Below are 16,711 nucleotides of genomic sequence, written 5' to 3' on the forward strand. Positions count from 1 at the left end.
CCACGCTGCCAAAACGTCTGTGTCATCACTCGGGTAATTAACTAAATGACAAATATTATGCATTAAATGTGGAATAAGGCACAAGCCTGGAACTAATGTAAGTGGTTACAAAAGAAAATCACTAATAAGTCAGCTGAAAGTTAGACATACGGAATGAAAATGATGAAATAGTAGAAATGAGAAAAGCAGGTTTAAAAAGGGAAAGATCAAAAGGTAAACAAAAAATAATGAATGACAAAGATACAACAGGCTCTGGTGAACAATGTCCCCTTCAAGGACACAACACAACAAAAGCTGTGTATAATCGCTCAAGTGTCATAAAGGGACCTGCCTCGTTTACCCCCTCAGTTCTACAGTATGGGCCTGAGACGTGCCAGCACCGGCCGCCTGTGCTAAATAACAGCACACAAAAAAAAGCCTACACCAGCACTCTGCACTGAATGAGGCTCCACAATGGAGCTGGCCAAGGGAGCCACTGTCACACACCACCCCGGGGAGCAGACAATACCACAGCTGTGCCATCGCGGATCAGCACCGCACTGTTCTCGAACCGAGCGGTGGTTTGGGGGAAGCAGCGCTGGAAAAGAATCACACATTCCTGAAGAGGGTAGTGAGCCCGAGAGAGGAGGTGGCCTGCTCGGGCGGAGGCTTAGGTTTCCAGCTGGCCTCCACCAACACTCCAGGGTTCATCTTTGGCCAGGATAACGGGCAGGGTACTTAGTAGCTATTATATGACAGCGGTTAGTGGTAACTGAGATCAAACACGGCAGTAAAATACTATGAAGTGTTCTAAAGCTAGTCAGGGCACAGATAAGGGCTGAGCAACATTTCGGTATTATTGTCTTTCAGTGTCATAACAATGTCAGCATTGGGTTTCATTTTAAAAAGTTCTGTTGTTTTTAATGGGCACATGATGAATTTTACAAAAACTAGTTCAGTTTATTTGTGAAATTGTTGAGCGTGTGAGAAGTGAAAACTTTTCAAAGTAAGAAAACATACTCATGCTGAGTTCGGGTTTTAAGACGACACATTTCAGAAGAAAACATGTGTTACCGAGTTCTATCGTGGTAAAAGCAGGATTGATACCATGACCTAGAGGCTGTGATTTTGATCGCATATTTTTTAATTAATATCTTCATAGTTCCCTTCCTTTATCAAAATGCAATTTTAAATTAGTGGAATATCCATATTGTAATTAAAGATCAACAAAATAATATTATTGTGGTTTTTCATTTTATATGTGTAACAAGCAAATCAATAGGGTTATCCCTAACAAACTGTAGACTTTCTATGATAATGACATACATTTCTGTTATGTTACCGAGACACAATATAGATATAACACTAATATCATTATATAAATCACATTCACAGCTCTTCTGACTGAAATACACAGTGAACATCTACTTCGTCTGTACCCAATCATTTTCATTCCCAAAAATAATATCTTGTGAAATTACCTTCCAAAATAAGGAATATCATCAACTAAGATAAAAAAAATATATTTTTGCAGTATTTCCCATCCTTAATCCTTTCTACTAAGTGCCTTTAAATACTGTGTTTAAATACTGCTTGTCACAGTCTGATTTCCAGCCAATCACCACACCAGGCACTCCTCTCGTCTTCCTGCCTCATCCAGTGTGTGTCGAGGAGGACGCCTGCGTGCAAAGAGGGTAAATAAGAGACCCGGCTCTGCTGCTTCGACACCCCTCCTCCAGGAGAGCGCTCCACTGCTCAGTGCATGCAAAATTAATCACCACAATTTTGCTCAAACAATGCAGCCACTGACATGACAATTTCCCCCAGAATGCCATCTTAATCTCCACCCCAACACACAGAAATTACAGGAAGAGAGAAAAAAAACAATTTACAAAAATCCTGTGTTTATGCAATGCCATTTTTATTGCTCCTTTTTCCAACAAATTCATTAGGCACACACCACTGATACATAAATGTTGCTGTATAGATTCCATTAACTAATTCTGGGTGAATTGTAATTGCCGAGTCTGATCCGTCTCCGAGCCTGGTGCCTTATTAAGACTGCCTGTGGTGGGTGAGGAATGTAATATTGACGTCCGAGGCAGACACAATCTCGGGCCCAGGGGCGAAAGGAATATTAAACTGGTAGTGTATTCTGCTGTCTATCTAACTCTCCTCCCTCCTCCTCTCTATCCCTATCCCGTAGCCAGTAATGAGGAAATAACATCTTCATTAAACATCTGTTTAACTGTATTAGAGGATGAGTCCTGGGGGAACCATTGGTCATGCTGAGGATGGGGGGAGTGAAGGAGGTCTGTTGGACTACAATGTGAACAATGAGATACTGCGAAAATGGAACAAAAGGTCCAGAGATTGGGCCTTTTAAACAGACAACCCTAAAATTGTATTTACAGAGGAAAACTGGAATGGGTGTTTTCTCTGCTGCCACTGGGGGGAAAGATTTTTGGTCCAACCCTAGCGGATGTGAGAGGGAGGGGCCATCTTGCCACCTACAGGGAGAGGTGAGAACATTGTCCAACAAGAACTATTCAGCTGTTTCCAAGATAACACAACTTACAGTTAAAATGTCTGAAACTTTGCAAACGGTTGCAGAATTATAACACGTCCCTACGCATCGCTCCTGACTTGACCCCGAAAAGATACACTTGTCTCAACCCCTGTGGAATAAACGAGTAAGGACTGAGAGCACCATCAGGACCATATGGTGGAGGTTCTTATAAGGAGATGGGGACGCAGCACAAGGCAGGGGGGTGGCACCACGCCCACCCTCCGGTCCGCTGAGGTATCAGCTGTGCCACATGGGCCAGCGAGTAGAGCCTAGCAGGGGTGCGTTTTCTTCCGAGGGCCGCAAGGAGACGGAGAGAGGCCGACACATTTGATGTGCTCAACAAACTGTTATGCAATCATGTGATCAAACGGGGGGAAAAGTGCTGATGACTGAGCATTGCAAGGTTGCTTTTCTGCTCCGACGGCTGTCAGCGCGCTAACGTGTCTGCTCCCGGTTTCTCAGGATAAGCCCAGGAATGGAGAGAGATTCCTCTCAGGTAGCAGAGATTCAGAGCAGCTTTAGCAGATAAACTGTGAAACGAGAGAGAGCGCAGAAAACCAAGCTGTCTGGATTATCCCGCTATGAAGGGTGCATTCCTCTAGAGACTCTTGGCTGAGGCCTTCAGCGTTCCATGGGCCAAATGTGGCTTTCTGTGAACCGTCGAGTGCAATCGATAGAAATTATCATTACGTCCACCATCCTCAAAGGCTTGTCAGGCCATGGTGTGAAAACATAACAAGACATGCAATTTGGCCATCAAACCATATGATCAAGCCAAGAGAACTGTAATTGACAAATCAAAGGGAGGCTAAGAGCTACATTTTAACTTGCGCAGGAGAGAGAAGTGGCTTCCAAGCCTATCAACTTACATTCCCCCACATTAAACACGGCAATCTGGCCGACTAATTTAAATTGATACATCAAAGGGTTGCCATGTTGGGTGTATTCCAGATGAATTTCAAGGTCTACAATTTACTATTGGAGAGAAACTGCCTTCAAGTACCCGAATTAACTTCACTACATTTTGCCATCTGAAAATAATCACACAAAGCGATGATTTGTTTGGGAGTGGGCGGTTGGGTGGGGGGGGCCTACTCCTCAGCTGATACAAACCCAAAAATTAAAACTGGGGAAAAGTTTATGAGGGTCTCACAGGGACAAAAAGCACAAAAGACATTTCAGGATTTAAGTTTGTTGGGAAAGACAGAGTGAACCGGTGTGACTGCAAAGACAGGGCAGGTATGGACGGGTGTGGACTGGTCAGGTTTGGCATTTCATCTGAGGAAAAGGTTGGGCCAGGGAGTCCCTGCAGGGCTGTGGCCCGACATCTATGCCAGTCTTCTCTGTATGGTCAGAGCACCCAATGCCCTCTGTGCCAGAACAGAGAGGGAGGTCTTGACCATCCGGAACCCCCACCCCCACCTCTGATAATTTCCCCTCTCCAGTAACCCCTCACCAGGCAGAGTCTGCCAGCTGATCCACGGCCACGAGCTCATCCCAAACTAGGTCCTGAACAGATAACGACTAAAACCTTTTATGCTTATTTTTCCAATTGAAAGCGTAGATTATATGTTCATACTTAAGAGCTTATATGACTGGTGTGACTGTGGTCTGGCTCAAGTCCTCACTACCCATCCACCCTTGTTGAGGGTGGGTGGGCGGGTCAGGTTGGAGGTCCTAATAATGACTTTTCACTTGAACTTAATCCAAAATTGGATCTAAATCCTCAGAGATTACAAAAAGGGCTACAGTTAACATGTGCACTGGCAGCCAAATATCATCCAGACTGCATGGATATTTTCTGGCCTCAAAATATGTGTCTGTAAATGTCTGGCCAAGAGCTGTGTCCAATCCCCCAATTCACTGCTAACTCATCAAATGCATTAAGACCAGGGGGGCAGTAGGGATACATGGCCAGAAATCTCTCTAAAAAGGCCCGGTGTTGGCTTCTTTTCTTTCCGTCCTCTCTTATTCTTTTCGTCTCACCTGTCCTGTTCCCGGGCTGAGAGGTTGAATCCAGCAGGTTTTGACTCACCTCTGAGGAGCAGTGAGGCAGGACAGGGTCCAAGGCTGATGCAGCCTGGGCTCAAGGCCAGTCCCCTGAGGAGCACTTCCTCCCCAGCGCCTGCCCTACTCCAGCAGGGCTGACCCTGTAGCCCGACCTACTCCAGACCACCTGCCACCCAGCACACACTGGCCAAACACACAGGAAGTAGGCCCATGCAGGACGGAGCACGGAACACAACTCCATTTTCACCCGCTCTCCCTCCCAGGCTATCGTGGTGTACAGGTCCAGAAATTACATCACATTCAACAATTCCTATTCTGGGAGACTAAATTAGAAGTATATGACATGCTTGGAAATGTCCCAGTATGCATAAACACTGACAAAAAGGAAAAATGTTGACACTAAGCTGCCACTAACAAAGCAATGTGGAAAATCACTAAGATCAGCAAAAGGATGATGTAAGGTACTCTGGCCAACCGTGCGAGATAAACACACACACAAAGAGGCAAAGGGTGAAATACTCCTTACATGATGGGGTCAGCAGCAGGCGAAACTGCAGGGTGGTAGATGCAATGCAGAGAGCATAAACTGGGCTCATGACTGAGCGAGGGGAGAGGTGGTGAAAGAGAGAGGGGATAGGGAGGAGCGGCGTTAGTGATCCTGTTCCTCTAAGACCCAGGAGGCAAGAAGGGGGAGATTAGAAATCGTGCCGTGTCAGGATTGGGAGCGTGCTGGGCAGTGGGGGAGCAGGAGAACAGGGATGTCGGCGTGGGTGCTGGAGGGTACGATAATTGTGATATACATACACACACACGCACGCTCACAACGGGTGGCTGATGGGTAAACAGGCTGGGCAGTGTGGTGGGAGAGAGGAGGGCGGCTGGACCCTGCTCCTGAATACTGAACAGCGGATCAGGAACACTACCGGCAGTAAGTCAGGACCCAAAAATACCACTCTGTGTCCCAGACAGCATCAAGATGCAAAAAGTCATGAGGGGATTGTTTAAAGACCCCCACCTCTCAAAAATCTTAGTTACTTCACTCTGATATTTGACTTTGACTGAGCAGGCTGATGTTTGTGTGTGACTGTGTGAGTTCAGATTTGTGACAATAAATCCAGTGTGAAGACTTGAGTCATAAAATAACAATTTAACAAGAACATTATTTTGGGGAATTATCCTTATATATATATATATTTATTCCGTTGAAGGCAGAAGAGGGAAGTCACATAGTAAGAAAAAACTGCTGTACTTAAGTAGATTTTCTTTTCTTTTTGTGTATTTATTTTTCTGACATCTCTTTCCTTTTACATTCTACATTGTTCCACTAATATCTGTACTTTATAATTCGTTACCTTGGCAAAACAGGCTCATTAGTTTTATTAATTTTTTGTTTTGAATAATCAAGTCCTTTCTAACATTAATACACATTTCAATCTAAATGGATGGGACATTAAAACAGAAAAGATGATTCCTTGTTTTGCATGTATCAGTGCCTATCACGCACGACATATGTAATACGGCATAAAAGACTTATCCAGAAAAATCTGAATAGTGAGGGAGACTCAACTTCAGAGAAGAGGTGCGGCGCATATGTCAATGACAAGGAGTAACGATATGGCAGAATGTGAAGAATCAGTCAATAAAGCTGATAATGTCAACAATGTCAACAACAAATCATTCTCTGTCCCACAAATTTACTCCTGGACAACTTTTAATGCTCATAAATCTTTCTTGCTTCAATCCCTGATTTTAGCATTTTGTGTTCTCTTTTTTTTAATTAAGAGTGGTTAATAGTCTTAAATACTCTTCAAACTATAGTCTCACTTTGCTTTGCAGCCGGTAGAAATGGCCTTCTGCATTTTTCAAGTATCTGTACGTCTACTAGAATGTGTGTGCTTTTGCAGCCTCTGAATAATGGCAGGAGAGGAAACACAAATACATCTATTATATTGTGGAAAAAGAAAGCATAATCATATATATTTACGGGCCTACCTGCAGACAGTAATGCAGAGGGCACCACAAGCTGCCGCCCCCAGGAGACTACCCATCAGGTTGACGCTGTGGGCTGGAGAGAGGGATGGCAGGAAGAACATGGCCAGGCGAGCTAGCAGGGTGAAGAGGGGGTATCCTGGAGGATGAGCCACCTGAACACACACAATGACACAGTCAGCATCTCAAATCCAGACACACAATGAGAGAGGAATTCAGAGGTTCAAGAGAACATCCCATAAAACAGGTAATGTTTCACTGAAATGTGCTCGAGTGGGCAGCAGGCTGAGATACTGAATGTGCACATGTGGTACAGAATACAAAGCTAGAACAGAATTTAAGATGTGACCACTGACTAAGATTTAAATAGAAGTCAAAGATATTTTTGTACGTAGCCCTTCATAAATCTAGCTGCTCTCCTGCCCCCTATAGATGCCCGTAGTTGAGTGCAGAAGAGCCACAGTAACAGAGAGGAGTGACACACATCCCGCCCGGCCTGACCGCAAACTGTGACTGCTTTGATACCAGAGCCCTCCCCCCCCCCCCTCCCCCCTTCTCACTTCTTTCCTCTGGTCTCTTCCCAAGGACAGTGCAGCTCCCCAGAGCCCGCGATAGAGCACGTGGGGCTCGCCAGCCCCAGCCCCCAAACCACCTTCGAGCCGCAGTCATCCTCGCCTGGGGGATCTCGGCAATCACAGCAATTAGCTGCTAAGTCTCCTCCACCCAGATAAGGGCTCAGTTATTAAACACAGAGTCATTCGCGGGCGCTGATAACACGAGCCATGCGGGCAGGGAAAAGGGACAGCTCCTCAAAATGAGCACAGAGCTGAAAGGTGAAAGGGTGACTACCTCAGCAATCACCTCAAACTCTGCAAGCCTACTATGCTCTTTGGTTACATTCAGTTAACACAAGCAACTTCGCCACAGTCTGAGAGAGGGGTTGTGGATGGAACATGAAGGTCAGAAAAAGTCGAGAAGCAAAATAGGAGAGCAGAGAATGAGAGAAAGGAAATGACAGCAGCTCAGCCGAGAGTTTGGTGAATTGAGTGGTGCCGTCAGACAGGTAGGTGACTTGTGCATGTCTGAGGAGGGACTGTGTGGCCGACAGGAGAGGACAGATATACGCTGCTGCGGGACAACTGAGGGACAAAGGCCACAGGGAACATGGGGAGGCAGAGCCGTGGAGCTCTGGGGATCAGAAGGGGGGGCCAGCTGCCTGGGGCCCGGGGATGGCCTGCAAGGCCCCGGGGAGGCCTGAAAGGCAGACAGACAGGCCACACGGACTGCAGCACTAACAGCAGGATTACTGGCATAGTGACACCGACACAGCCTCCCTAAAAGGATCACAGCGGCGTAATAAACTTTATTAAATAATAAAACTTATTATAACTGTTAACCCGATTTAGTTCATTCTTCGCGGCTTACACACACACACAAAAAAAGAGGGGTGGATATAATAAGCCTTATACCGTACATAAGGCAAAGCCTACAAAAGCCATCGCCTTACCATTGACTTTAATTGGATTTGAGGAACGGGTTGCAAATTATGGCATTCTCTATTTGCAACTTAGTAAAATAAGTGTATAGAAAAGAAGGGGAAAAACCTGTGGACTGAAAGTAAATTAATCTCCTTTCTGCCCATGCTTAATTAAACTTCCTTAACGCTTATAAAAGTTAATGAGTGAATTGATTAAACAATACAGCTAATACTTACCCCCAGCTCACAAGCAGTGGTGATCAGCTCTCCTGTGGAAGAGAATAGGGGAGGAAATTAATGTAAACCCAATAATTATTATTAAGAGACAAGACTGCTCCCAAAGTTTTCCCAAATCAAATACTTGCACTGGGGTTTTGCATTAATTTGCCAGGATCAAAACCTGCAAATCTTCCCAGTGTGACATTTCCTAAGCGGCACGCTCATTCTCTTCATCTCTCCCTTCTCCCCTGATGCCTCCCTCCCCTCCTCTAGCACATGCATACAGATATAAACACACACACGCTCACACACAAACCATTAGACTCCCTCGCCAATGCACTGTCACACAAAGACACACACATATGCTGATCTGAGAATAATGCTTGAAGTCCCATCCTCCCCGTGCATCGGGGTCCTTTCCCTTCCTCTTTCTTCTGCTGCTCTACGTGCCTCTCTCCTGCTCCCACACTCCCAATGTCTCAGTGTCTCGTTTAGTCCGTTGGGCACAAACAGAACAGCGTTGCCGGTGACAGTCACAGAATGAGGTAAGCTGTAAAAAATAAGAGCCGTTTGCACAATTTCTTGACAAGCTCTGTGTGAGGCGCAGCACGAAGTGAAAAGAAACCCCCTAAAAGCTATTTTAGGAAGCTTTAATGTACCCAGAGCGTTTCAAATTATGCTGATTTCTCACCCAATGTTTTCATCTCCCACTCATGAAAATTGAAATTTGGTTCAGATTAAATGACATTGATAAATGTTTGGGTTTGAGACGGCTCCCTCTACTGGCACTAGATGGGCAGTCGTCTCCTCCATCCACAGCAGCCAAAAGACTGTGGCCTCATTTGCTGCAGCAGTGACAGAAAAACATTCAAATCACTTCACCAGCATCCAATCTATATAGGAGGCCAAGTAGATTGATATACAACATATAACCTGGGGGGGAAACAACATTAAATAGCTGAACGCTGTCTTATTTTAAGAGTTTAAAAATACTGGTTCAAATGAATTGATTTATAGTGTTAGAAGTTACATTGGCTCACAACAAATTTATTTTAAACTTAAAAAATTTAATCTCACATGAACATGGGCCATGATGCAGCGACGACTGTGATAGAACAGCGGCTGAGTTTCAGATGGCATTGGCTGCTTCGTGTGTTTTGCAACCTTGCCGATACAGTGAATTACGATGCCTAAATTTCTGCCACATGAAGTGCCCCAACTCTTATCAGTCTAATGGACCATGAAGTCAGAACTCCTCCACCTGCACAGCTTAAATGTTTTCACAGCTCCATTTCACCTGACATGAGCCGCCAGCTAGCTGCCATCACTTTATATCACACTTCCCCTCGTCAGTTTCTCAATTTCCCTCATTTCCCCCTCAGTAGTAGCAGACGCTTGCACCATTCAACATGGAAACTCAAACTAATACTGAGCCAAAGCATCCATCTCAGTACCACAGAGATGGGCTTCTGCAGCCCCTGCGCTAAAAAGGCAAAATATTGACTCGACGGGGTAGCAGTACGGATGCCAAGAGTCTTTGTGATAGAGGAGCATGGGCACCCACACCAGTCTTCCCATAATCCCCATCATTTCCACACTCCACATTCCTAGACAACAGCATGCCCGCGGGGCTGCGCTCAAGCCTCTCCAGGGCACATCACACCTAAAGAGATTAGGACACAGAGACGGAGACCTGGAGAATTTCGGAAGGGTGTTCAGCTGGCACTATCAGAGCGGGCATCCTGCACCGTCCCTAAAGACTGTGGAGAAGGGGCTGGCCATTTTTTTTTTCAAAGGGCCCCCGTTCACTAGACAGCAACACAAGCAGCAGGGCTACTCAGCGCTCCAATTGCCTGCTCTCTCCTCGTCTCTGCTTGCCCATATCTGGCCGAGCTTTTCATATGCTTTCACTCTGCAAATTGTGCATTCCCCTTTCCGCAGCAGCTTGCATGCCAGAGCAGTGCAAACCTAACAAGCAGAGCCTTCATGGCCTCAAGTCCACATTTGCAAGTTTGTAACCTTGCTATCACTTCTAAACAGTTTGTAATTGTGCAATGCGTTACTTCATAAACTGCATTACACGAACGCCGGAGAACACATTGGCCTACCACATAGGAAGGTGCTGAGGGAAATACATGTTGTGTCCAGTGCTAAGCCTTGTTACAGAAGAGTGCAAATTGAATTTATGCATACGCACATCATTTTGAATGTAAACAAACAAGCTAAATTATTCCGCGAGTCAAGGGCTGTCAACAATGCTTTGCCATTACAAACGGTGTCTCCATGACCCAGTATTGCAGTGCAGTCGGTAAAAAAAATAAAAGTACGCTGCTATTTACTCCTTGTGAAGACAGACAAGGGAGCATTCCTGCAGATCTTTAAAAAGGGCAGAAATTTAGACAAAGTTAACTTTTTTTAAATTTTGTGAACGACAAATGATTGGTCATAATTATCATTGGATAAAAATAATGTGGATTAATTGTTGTTGTTGTACTATGTTACTAGGTTATATGTTATATTTTACTATGTTATATGTTATGTTATTTTTTTATCTTGTATTGCCCATCAGATGTTGCCTGCCAGGTCATAAGAATTTCACTGCTCTGATTACGTTAAGTTATTTGGTGCATGTGACAATAAACTTCAAGTCGTTCTTCTTAACAATTCAAGCAATTGGGCTCAAACAGTCATATGATTTAACAGTTGACCTTATGACACATAACTGTATTAATATTCCTGCTTTTTTAATGATGTTGTGTTCATGATTATGCTTTTTCTCTATAACGGGTTAAGACAACCTCCATCAGTGTTAACCATACAATAAGGTTGTTTCACTTCTTTTTCTTAGACTTAAAACACATATTTAATATTACTTGATGCTTTATTCAGTTGTGGCATTCAAAACAGTCAAAACAGTCTATTACAATTTTGAATCACACTATCACAGCCTTTTAAAGACAGTGAGATCTACTTCAAACTAAATAGGCTATGAAGTTTCATTGTAAATCTGTTTAAGGGGCAATTTTAAAGATCCAGAAAATAGAAAAAATACATTGGCATTTTAATCAATTTCAAGGTTGTTTCCATAACTGTAAATGTACTTTCCCACAACAACTCATCTGTAAACTGGACCAGCTGGGGCTCAACACCTCCCTTTGCAATTGGATTCTGGACTTCCTCAGTGAGAGGCCACAAGCAGTACAGGTCGGTAACAACACCTCGAGCAGCATCACACTCAGCACAGGGGCACCACGAGGCTGTGTGCTCAGTCCGCTGCTCTTCACCCTGCTGACTCACGATTGCACACCAACCTACAGAACCAATAACATGGTGAAGTTTGCGGACGACACAACTCTGTTGGGTCTCATCACCAAGAAAGATGAGACCCACTACAGAAAGGAGGTCAACCTTTTGACAACCCATTGCAGAGACAACATCCTCCTGCTGAATGTCAGCAAGACAAAGGAGATTGTGGTTGACTTCAGAAAAAGCCACACTGAACACCCACCACTGACCATCGATGGTGCTGCTGTGGATCGAGTGAGCAGCACCAAATTCCCGGGGGTGCACATCAGTGAGGACCTCTCCTGTGCCACCAACTCTGCATCACTGTCAAAGAAAGCCCAGCAGCGCCTCTACTTCCTCCGCAAACTCAAGAGAGCGAGAGCTCCCATACCCATCCTGAACCCATTCTACCGGGGCACCATTGAAAGCATCCTGTCCAGCTGCATCACTGTGTGGGGCAGTAGCTGCACAGACCACAGCAGGAAAAAACTGCAACGCATAGTTAACACAGCTGGTAAGATAATTGGTGCCCCTCTCCCTTCCTTGCAAGACACTTACACCACCCGCTTCACCCGGAAAGCTACCTCGATTGTGAGTGACACCAGCCACCCCGCTCATGGTCTGTTCAGCCTCCTACCCTCTGGAAGAAGGTATAGGAGCCTCCGTTGCCGCACCACCAGACGCAGAAATAGCTTCATACACCAAGCTGTCAGGAAGCTAAATTCTCTCCCCTCACTTCCCCCAGCCATATCCTCCAGTCTGACAGGAAGCTGAAATCCCCCCCAAAAAAATCACTCAGGACTCAGCAACAGACTGTCTCTTGTACTTTTTGCACTTTTATCACTACGTTTACACTTTAGAGAACCTTTTGCTGCTGTACTAAAAATCTGTATGTTTACTTAGTATTAGGAAATGTCTTGTCTTATCTGTTGTGCCTGTGCACTTTATATGTTTCACCGTGGGAGAGTGGGAAGCGTCCTATCGATTCCTTGTATGTCTTGAACATGTGAAGAAATTGACAATAAAGTTACTTTATCTTTATCTTTTTAGCAGTATCTTTTCCAGTGACACTTGAGATACTTCAACAGACCTGTCTACATGGAAATGTAATGAAGTGCATCCAACACTGGGATTATTTATTAACACTGGGAATAAATATGGCTGAAATACACACTTGAAAAAAACACAATCAATGCAGCAACAACTGTGACAATTTGACACGTTAGATGTTTGGTTTATTAAAAGAATAGTAATACATAGAATTATACAATTTGTAACTTAAATCCTCTGTTTGTTTAAGCTTTAGACTCAAATTCCCTTTTACTAATCAAACTCTTAGTTTATTTTAGTCGAGATTTTTTTAGAGATGTTAGTGAGTTTCTGTTTTCCTAATCGCTTTCTGTTTCAGATGTCCATAGAAAAGATATTTCTCCCCCGGTGGATCTTTACATTTACAAATGTCGTCTGTGATCTGCAGCTGCAGCACCACGGACAGCACCACTGACGCTGCTGCCGCACGTGATTGGCTACCCGGCAACATAACAAAGCCACATGACCCCAGTAGCATTTAGCTAGCAGGCTAATACCAACCTGAGTCTCCCCCGGGGACCGTCCTCTGGACACAGGGCACATACAGTGCGGTGACACACGCGACCGTGGCCCCGGTCAACATCCAGCTTCTCCGTGTGTCCGCCGACATTTTGATTTGAGACTGAACACCGATAGTTCTCAAACAACCGCTAGCTAACGAGCCAATGCCACCAGCTCCCATTCATTTAGGGCTGGAGACGTTAAACGGGACTCAGAAGCGACCGATTACCCGAAGACAGGTGTCGGACTGCAGCTTGCATGAAGTCAGCGTGACGCAAAACAGTGACTTCGGTTTAAATGTTGTAGTTTTAGCAGTTAGCTCCTCTAACGCGGTCGCTTCCGGGGTTAGCAGCCGCGCCCGACGAGCTAAACTCGCGATACTAGCAAACGCGCCATTCCTCAAACGTACACCAGCAGCGTAGACTAGTGGTGTGTAGTTTTTTTAAGCCATTAACGCAAGTGGCGCAGGGAGGGGACGAGTGTTTTCCCCTTCGTGCGTGGAGCGCATCCGTGGGAAACCTGCGATGACAAGTCTCAGACCTCCTCGTTCAAAGTGGAGACTCCTCATCAGACGGACCTGGGGGGGGGGGGGGGGGGGGTCTGCTTCTCTTCTGTGTGAAATCTAGGGACATAGTTACAGAGTTCTGCCTTTTCACCTGTTACATGTTTTACTGTTTTAACTTCATGTCAAAACACTTACAAAATATATATATCTATATATAACCTATATATTTTATATTTGGATTCAATACTCTGCCTCGGGTAATTGTGTCTTTCAATCACTTTATACTTAAAACATTGTATTGTCAATATCTCAATTAGCACATCCATCTTTTTTGGTGGCTAGACTTCAGTCTCACTTTTTATTACTGGATGCCTACATGTCCCTCAGGATCAATAGATTCTATTTCTATTTTACCTGTATCTTTCAGCTTTGTTTATTTTAGGCCTTTTATTAATGTGTGCCTGAGTTTATCTAAGAAAAGTGATGATACTCTGAAGAATGTGGTCCAGGCCTGTGTCCAAAGTCAAAACAATATATTTTGGATCAGTGTATTCATGGAATTCTCAACGTTTATATTTCTTATTTTCCCTCTTATAAATCATCTGCTGAGGAAGATCGTGTGATTTGATCAAAAGCTCTGGAGCAGCTGAATGATTGAGGGGTTTTCTGCTCAGCTGCTGTTTCTAAAGTAAAGAGTGAACCCACATCGTTAGCTCTGAATCATGTCTTATTTCATCATGTGTCTGTTCACTAACAAGCTAAATGAACCATGAAAGTAATTAGCATTAGTTTAAGAATCAATGCATTGATTCAATACTGAGTGTTGATATCCTAGGTAAATCCAAACTTAAACATAGTCAAAAGTTCATTCATAAAGCATGTTTGAAAGAACCTGAACAATAAAAGGTTTTGAGAAAATATATAAACACAGAGCATGATTAGAAAATACAAAAAACAACGTTAAACATCATAAATATTTGAGGATTAAATATATGGCACGATAGCTGATGGAATCAAGGTCTCTACTTGAAAAGGAAAGCAGGTGAGGTGGTGTTTTAGCAGTCATTTAAACATCACCAGGGTCTGAGTGGTTCAGATATGAAGATAAACGGATCTAGATATTAGGAGCAGCCACTGCAAAGACTCAGTCACCTCTAAATTTGATTCTAGACCTCAGGATGTCCAGAAACATCAGGCTGGGCGACCACAGTGCTCAGGATGGAGTATGACTGTGCAACCTCAGCGACAGAGATCCCTGAATTGTCAAATTCGGAGGCCTAGAAAAGCCATAATCATTACGGCCCTCTGGTGTGCGATGGATGGATTTGTTTGAAAATCTCAACTGATGGTTTTTTGGTGACCAAACTTTCCTAAAAAACAAATCAAAACCAGTTCAATTGTTATCTGCCTGTATATAAAGAGACCCTCTACCTTTAGATCTTGTATAGGAGAGATCATTAGAGCTTATGCTATACCTGCTGCTCACACACCATTAATTACAGCAGCGAGGCACCAGATTAGAAGTGAAGCGAGATACATGCACTCATAAATGTCTCACAAGTGTCCACATTTCACAGGTTGAAGGGTGACTGTAATAAAGAAATTGCCCTATTGAACTGATAATAATCCCAGCCCACCGTAAATGAGTCTGATCCCTCAGTAAATTGAGCCCTTGGTGAGGTGGAGTGGTGTCAGCACCTAGCCAACTCTCGGATGGCTCTCTAATCCTCGCTTCCCTCTCACCACCACCCTCGCCGTCTAATCAGTCTTGAACACACACATATAACTCCCATCTGACACACACACACACACACTCACACCCGAGCGCTCACGCTTCCTCACACTCGGGCTCAGCCGTCTCCTCAGTGTGATGTCACTGCTAATCCACGCTCGGTTATCCGCTGGGCTGCAGTGCTGGCAGAGGGATGTGGGGAGGAGATGCAGTGAATTTGGGAAGATGGCTAGAGGTGGGGGGTAATCAGGCACGTCATGAAGTCTCTTCTCTCTTTAAAACTACTGCTTCCACCCAACACCAGCACCACCGCCCCCCCTCCGCCTCCCAATCGCCACACAGACAACCAGAGGCCTCGGTTGCACTGCAGCTCAAGCCCTGAATGGAGGAAGTGAATATTCTCGCTCTGATAGCCGAGATAAACACGAGGCTGCAGGCACATTCATCGAGGCCTGTGGCTCGGACCGGAGGCGGAGGGATCATTAGAGAGTCTGCTGGATTAGGCACATCCTCCCAGCCTCCCCCCCTCCCTCTACCCCGTGCGTCCAGAAAACGCAAGGCCCCTCTTTATTGACAGCTTGTCCAAAAAGAGGAATTACCCTCATGGCTGAGGCCCTCGTTCCATATGGCACCAGGCTATTAACAAACATTAGTTGACTGTAACAGCAGTGGTATTAAATTCATTATCTTTTCAGATTATATGTGAGGTGTGTGATTGTGTTTGTGTGTGTGTGTGGTGCTAGAGTTCATGTACACATGCTCAATATGTGCCAGTGTGTGTGATTAGAGAGTTCTAATGTTCCGGCTCTGGGGATTTGTAGCATGAGATAAGAAAGGGCATTAATGGTGAATTGTAACGGTCCAACAGAGCAAAACTGTTGTTTGAAACGTGTGTGCGCGCATGTGTGTGTGTGTTTGTGTGTGTTTATGTGTGTGTGTGCGTGTGTGTGCACATTTTTACATTAACAATCTACATATTGTCTCACACCATTTGCTGATTCTTTTTAGGCTCCCAAACACAAACAGGATATGCATGCATGAGCAAGCGGCTCACGAGACCACTGAGTGAAATTCAATCTATTTGATTTTGTATTTTGCTCACTTACCCCATATCTGTTTTAATCTTACCTTAAGCATCCTTGAAATGAGGTGTAATCCACTTAAGCCCTTTTTGAATCTGCTTCACAGCCACAATTCCAGCCGTGCGTCGTCACATAAACATTCTCGCTTCTGCACAGCGCCGACAGTGTCCATCAGACAAAACTGTGGCCTTTGCATTTGTGCATTTGTGATTCAGGGACCGCAAATGAACAACAGTGCTTGTATGAATAAGAGTGGATTAATAAAGGTTATGAC

The 16,711-nt window shown here is 44.6% G+C and overlaps 1 protein-coding gene across 1 annotated transcript in view; it reads right to left on the reverse strand.

Annotated features, from left to right (window-relative positions):
* The window catches only part of tmem260 (transmembrane protein 260), a 28,168-nt gene extending 14,499 nt beyond the window's left edge, over positions 1-13,669 (reverse strand). The window contains exons 1-3 of the mRNA XM_053434589.1: positions 13,119-13,669; positions 8,262-8,293; positions 6,551-6,702 (exon numbers count right to left, since the gene is read on the reverse strand). Coding sequence (XP_053290564.1) covers positions 6,551-6,702; positions 8,262-8,293; positions 13,119-13,299 — 365 coding nt within the window. The 5' untranslated portion in view covers positions 13,300-13,669. The remainder of the gene's footprint in view (positions 1-6,550; positions 6,703-8,261; positions 8,294-13,118) is intronic.
* Between the last annotated feature and the right edge of the window lie 3,042 nt (positions 13,670-16,711).

This window comes from Pleuronectes platessa, chromosome 11 (assembly GCF_947347685.1).
Source record: "Pleuronectes platessa chromosome 11, fPlePla1.1, whole genome shotgun sequence".
Taxonomy (NCBI): domain Eukaryota; kingdom Metazoa; phylum Chordata; class Actinopteri; order Pleuronectiformes; family Pleuronectidae; genus Pleuronectes; species Pleuronectes platessa.